This window comes from Bactrocera oleae, chromosome 2 (genome assembly GCF_042242935.1).
Source record: "Bactrocera oleae isolate idBacOlea1 chromosome 2, idBacOlea1, whole genome shotgun sequence".
NCBI lineage: Eukaryota > Metazoa > Arthropoda > Insecta > Diptera > Tephritidae > Bactrocera > Bactrocera oleae.
Window position 1 is genome coordinate 74534237 of NC_091536.1, and position 6259 is coordinate 74540495.

The window sequence follows — 6259 nt, forward strand, 5'->3', positions numbered from 1 at the left end:
GCCTGAAATGTGTCGTTTTTGGCCATAAGACTGAGTGTAATGTGTTCAAAATCTATGGAAATGGTGTATTTTCTGACAAAAACACAAAAAGGTGCTGAATAAACTAAGCGAACGGAGGAGGTAACTAACCATCTTGCTCATAAAGAAGAGAAAGTGGTAAAGACGAAATCATAAAAAAGAACAGGAACATCACCTTAACTACATAGGCAAGCTCAGAAAGAACTGTAGTCTCAATCCAATCTCTGAGCCAGGGCAAAGCGACATCTGACTAAGCTTAGTTCTTATCCACAGGTATAAAAAGCTCAACGATAAAGCAAGTGAACCGAATAGGGTTGTAGCATCTCTTAAAAAGGTTTAGTGAGAGAAAAGCAGTGTCCACCTAAATCTATCAAAAAAAAAAACTGAACTACTTTCATAAACAGATGAATGTTACGGATTTCAAGCAAAATGAAGGATTCTAGTATACCAAGCAACGTGCTCATTAAATTTTCTTATTTCAGCCAATATTTTCACCTTCTTATTTTAGAATCTTTCAATAACTTTTGTAAGGACCTAAGTAGCGATTTTAGAAATCTTCACCAGTAAAAGTTGTATTTATTAAGAGAGGTGAGATAACGGTGGAGGCCTAGCCTTCATACTGCACAACACCGTGCAATATCGTCAAATCGATGGTGACATCGACCGCAGGGACACTACCCTTGAATGTCAGGGTATAGCTGTCCGGTCAGGCGATGTCGAGCGCCCTGTTGCCCAACAGGATATCGCCCGAACATAGGTGCGCTACTTCGTGGTGAAAATCGTTTGGTGCTAGGCGACTTTAACACGCACCATCTTTGGATTCCCTACGCCATGCCGATCCCTTTGATCGCCGACTAAGGGATCTCAATTTGGAGATCCGGCAAATGGTAAATCAACATAAGCGGACAAAATGGATAGAGCACCTGAAGTCCTGCAATCTCTCCACCGATGTGAGTAAGCTTTGGACTACTGTCAAGGCCTTGTCTAATCCGAGGAAACATAACGAACGGGTTGAAATTCAATTCGATGGCTATGCCTCCTCGGACCCGAAGAAGTGCGTGAGCTATTTTAGCCGGCAGTTTACACAGCACCCTTCGACCGACAAGGCCAAACGATGTGTTACCCGACGACTGCGCAAAATGCCAAAAGACTGCGCACCACTTACTTTCACCGATGGGAAGGCTCAGGGTGTCATCAAAAAGGCCGAATCGTCTAAATCCATTGGCCCTGACGGAAAAAGTTTCGAGGTCAAAATTCTAAACTTAGAAGAATTAAACAGGGGGTTCAGCGGGGTGGTGTTCTCTCCTTACTACTGTTTAATTTCTACATTTCGAAACTCCCCTAACCACCAGCGGGAATTTCCGTGACCTCGTACGCTAATGACTGCACGATATTGTCATGTGCATGTACTCGAAAGTAAACAGTTATCTCTTCGACCTTTCTCGCTTCTTCTCTGCAATCAGTCTGGCACTCTCCCCCACTAAATCCACAGCGACCATATTCACAAACTGGACAAAGGAGTACAGACCCGGATTTATTCCAGCCAAGGACTGTCAACTCGGCAGAATTCTGCCGCTACAACAACAACAAAAACTGGATGTAATGCAACGCAGACTAAGAAGCTTCAGACTTGTCAAAACACTGCACATCGGACTATCACAGGATGCCTCTTGATGTCCCCAATAGAACACCTGCACAGTGAGGCCCTTATGATTCCGGTTAAGGAACATAACGAGCTCCTCTCCAAACAGTTTCTGCTGGGGTTTTTTCGCAGAAATCTACTTATCCAGAATAGAACTCCGACATTCCAAACATATGTCCTGCGTGCAATGAGTATCCGCATGATACTAACCACCTCTTTGCAAGCCCAACAAACCGAACGCATCTAACACCCTATTCCCTATGGTCCGACCTCGTCGAAACAGCTCGTTTCTTGAGCTTCCCGTTAGATGACCTCGACGAAAGCCAAACTATAACTTATCATCCAAGCGGGGACTAGGTAACCGTTACAACAATAACAACAACATAAATAAACAGCGTCTTGGGGAGCAAAGGACGTGTGCCAAATTTCATATGGATATCTCAAAAACTGAAAGAGAAAAATATTAAATGGAAATTGAAGTGAAGTACCACTTTTAATGAAAAACTACACTTTTTTTATTCCATCTTTAGCATTTATTTCCAGTGTGATTATTTATATTATCTAAGTTAATACAATAGTAATAATATACGTATGCGTACTTATCATTTCATTTTTTTTTACTTTCATAAAGGTAAATATATATATATATTTGTATTTTTAATAAATTCACGTTTAACTAATATAAATGAAATTATAGCATAACAAAGGCTTATACAGGAGTATTGGTATTTACACTTACCACCTGTGCAGCTAGATTTGTGAACATATAATTATAATAATAATAATAGATAATTGAGCATAAGCTAAACCAGGAGGTAATAAAGTATTTGATTTATGCAAAAATTTGTGTACAAATAGACAACTTTAAATAAATTTAAAAAAAAAGTACAATGCATACAAAATAGTTTAACGCTATGTGCTAACTTTTCAAAGAAACCAGTTATTGCGTGGTAAATGCTTATACATATCTGCGTTTGTGTGCATTTTCAACCATTAGTTCATGCCAACACAACACTGTGCTAACCACATACGATTTTTTGCTTTGCCTCTGGCTTCTTTTGTGGGAGCACACAAACGTTTAATGTCGCTTATGCAAGGTATATAGTATATAGTATAGTATATAGTATGGGTGTTGTATAATTCGAAGACATACATATATTTATAAAATATTTGCATACATACATACAAATGTGAGCGTATAAAAAGGAATCGTTGCGAGCATTTTTGCGCCTCATACACAAATACTTATAAGATATAATTAGAATACATAATTGAATTAATTCAGTTAATTGCAGCTAATATATTATTGTTCTCTATGTAAATTTACTTTCGTTATCTGTGCTTCATACATCTGAATGAGGTTAACGACGTGTTTACTTCATTGTTAATATTATATTTTTTTTTTTTTTTGTAAAAAAAATGCTATAAAATGTTTTATGTTGAATGTACGTCCTTTGCTTGAGACTTCTGCCAGAAACAGAATGCCGCACAGCTTTTGCGTGGTATAACGGTAATGTGTTTCAGTTTTCGCGCAGAATTTCGTGGCCAAAGAACATACATCATTAACATTACATTCATCAATATTATGCTTAATTGTTATTATTATTATCGATGTTATTTTAATTTTTAATTTCTTCTTTAATTTTAAACTATGTGGAATAACTGCGCACTTATACGCAGACTATTTAATGCTATTGTTGTCAGATATTGGAATTGTTTAACACTCAGCTTTGCCTAATAATATACCTTTTAATATAACTTGCTGGTAATTGTGATAATTCTATATAAATACTTTCAATACCAATTGGCGGCATAGTGTTTTATGAATTAGGCAGTGTACATACGTACATACATATGTGCACGTGTGTGATTTCAGCTATTTTACTTTAAATCCACTTAAAAACCACTAAGTGTCATTGACACGCTACACGCTAGCACATTTTTATACACATGGCTCCACGTAATTACCCGGAAACAGGCCGGTTACACCGTCCATAACGCCTTCCCACCAACCATCATCGTTTTTCTTTAGCACATACAATACGGAGCTTTCTTGAAAGCTCAATTCATCATCTTTATCAGCATAATAATCATAAATTGCGACAACTGTAATTACCGTAAAACATTTGTACACATTTATATTTGTTTTTGGAATTTCCAATATACGTACCTTTTTCGATGTAATTCTTCGGAACCCAACCGGGTAGATTCTGATCCTCGGGCACGATAGGCGCCAATTGACCTTGCCCTGCTGATGTACGTGGCCGTCCAAAGTCCTGATGTTCCTCCTCTGGTGGTGGTGGAGGTGGTAGTGGTGGCGACTGTGAGCCAGGTCTTGCAAAGTTCACACTGAAATTATTTCTTTAAAAGGGTGGACAAACAATTCTTTATAAGATAAGAAGTAGTTATTCAAAATGTAAGAAAAACAACTGATTTCAAGACTTTAACCGAAAAAATCGTTTTGTGATGTAATGTATTATGTTCCATAACCAAAAGATGTGAGGTATTTTTAACTTATTTCTATAAAATATTCGCAGTTTTCGATAAAATATTGTATATATATTTTTTAATTTACCTGTTACCATTCCTTAATGTGAGCAATTATAAAATAATATATTATATGTAAATGAATAACTCTTCTTCTTATATTTTACAACATAATTTAAAATCGAAGCTCGACAACTTATTAAAATTTGTTTAAATACTAAAATAACAATTTTCGAACTCACTAAAATACATATATGAGTCATATTTAATTTTTTACCGCATTTGTATATTTTGACAGTTGTCGAGTTTCAGCTTAACAGTAAGCACCGTTATGTAACGTACCTGTTGTGATTTCTGCCCAGTGTGTGCATGCCAATGTGACTTTGCTCACTAATTTCATGTTGTGAAACAGTGAGTGGCGACGGTGGCGCTAAAATGCAATTAATCATCAATTAATATAGTCTATCTGTGCAATTATTTAACTAATATAGGAAATTTACACTTACGCGGCATACTGCTTCGGTCGTCGTATGTTGTTGGCGGTGGTGGTGGCAAAGATTGCATCATACCTGCTGATGGTAAATTGACATGTGTTGCTATTTGCTGACTAGGCGGCATAGGCAATGCACTATAACCACCACCACGTTCACTAACTACACTTGGCGCACCACTAATGCTGCCCGGGCCAACAATACCCATGCTACTAATACCAGTGACTGTTGTGCTTGAGGAAGCTGATGACATTCGTTTTGGATGCCCAATTGGATAGTTGGGTGCATAGTGCGAAGGCACTTGAGGTGGATTTACAACCGGTGGCGTTCGATATTCACGCGAACTTTTACCAAGCGTACCGGTATTACTCATTGACGATTTACCCAGTGTACCAGTATTTCCGCGTGTCATTTGCGGTGGTGTTGGTGGTTTCGTAGTTGGTGGCGGACCTACAGAAGGTGCCAGCGAAGATGTTGCCAAGGATTGTATAGACCCGTGACTGGATCCACGATGTTTTTGTTGGCGTGTTTGCGTAGAATTAACACTGTGACCTATATCATCTAGTATCGAGTAGTCAATTGGCTTGCGTACATATTTGATTGGTTTTTCTGGATTAATAGGCGCGACTATTTTAAATTGTCGTGAGCTAACTTTGTTAGCGGTGAGAACGCCAATTTCACTGCAATGAATATACTTATATATTATACATATACAAAATTACATAATATTACCGTCGTGCCACTTTTTCTTTGTGAATCTGCACTGTTTGAGCAATATGATTCATTTGTGATTCCATTTCGCATAATTGTTGTGCTTGCAACTCTAAAAGTTGCATATAACTATAAGCGAGGGTATTAATCTGATATGCCACACTGGCCAATGACTGCGTTGTATAGTTTTTGGTAGCCTCTAGTGCAGCTTTTTTGTTCTCCTCACTAAAGCAATGCAATATTTATTACTACGTATCGAAATATTTTAATTTTTCTGATACTAACCGATAATACGTGTCCTCACAGTAATCTGCAACACGTTCCAAATTTGTATAACTATCACGCAAGCTTTGTCTGCCATCCGGAATTTCCGTACGTATTAATGATGCTAATTCGTCCATTATGTTTTCACTGGCCATGACCGACCATACGGCAACAGTTCAAAAATAAGATGATACCGCTAAAATTAGAAATTATTATAATTATTTACAATATTTACGTTATTCAAGTGGGTTTGTCTATATGCAACTGCAAAATATCTTCGCGGGTGTTGTCGCCCAAAACGTATTTACTGCAGATATGTCAATAGACGTCAGCGCCGACATCGGCAGCGACTTCGACGCAATCTACAACATAATTGGGAGCGCCCTGACGTGTAATTCCCTCCTGATCAGTTTACCGTAATAAAAACACCTTCACTGTCCACATGCACTTCTTTCAAATTTACCTAAATATTTTGTCCACTTTCTGTCAATTTAAAATATACTTATGGTGCCAATATAATGAAAATATTTCCAATAAATATGAGCTCACATTTTTCGACTGCAAAAAATACGACGATGACGAACTATACGACGGATATCGGGAACAAAAGCAAATGTCAAATAACATTAAGGGTTGCATTTTTAAT

The 6259-nt window shown here is 37.6% G+C and overlaps 1 protein-coding gene across 4 annotated transcripts; it reads right to left on the reverse strand.

The window, feature by feature from the left end:
• Positions 1-2170: 2170 nt before the first annotated feature.
• On the reverse strand, positions 2171-6233 carry Abi (tyrosine kinase Abl). Of its 4 annotated transcripts, none has more exons than XM_014232507.3 (7): positions 6163-6233; positions 5635-5809; positions 5371-5574; positions 4654-5318; positions 4490-4577; positions 3831-4021; positions 2171-3766 (listed from the first exon to the last, which is right to left on the reverse strand). In XM_014232507.3, the coding sequence occupies exons 2-7, from the start codon at positions 5766-5768 to the stop codon at positions 3603-3605; spliced, it is 1446 nt and encodes a 481-aa protein (XP_014087982.1). In that variant the 5' UTR covers positions 5769-5809; positions 6163-6233; the 3' UTR covers positions 2171-3602. The 4 variants fall into 4 exon arrangements, with proteins under 4 accessions (XP_014087982.1, XP_036214530.1, XP_014087981.1 ...); XM_036358637.2 differs by having other exon boundaries at positions 3831-4009; positions 6077-6204; XM_014232506.3 differs by having other exon boundaries at positions 6077-6203.
• Positions 6234-6259: the final 26 nt, after the last annotated feature.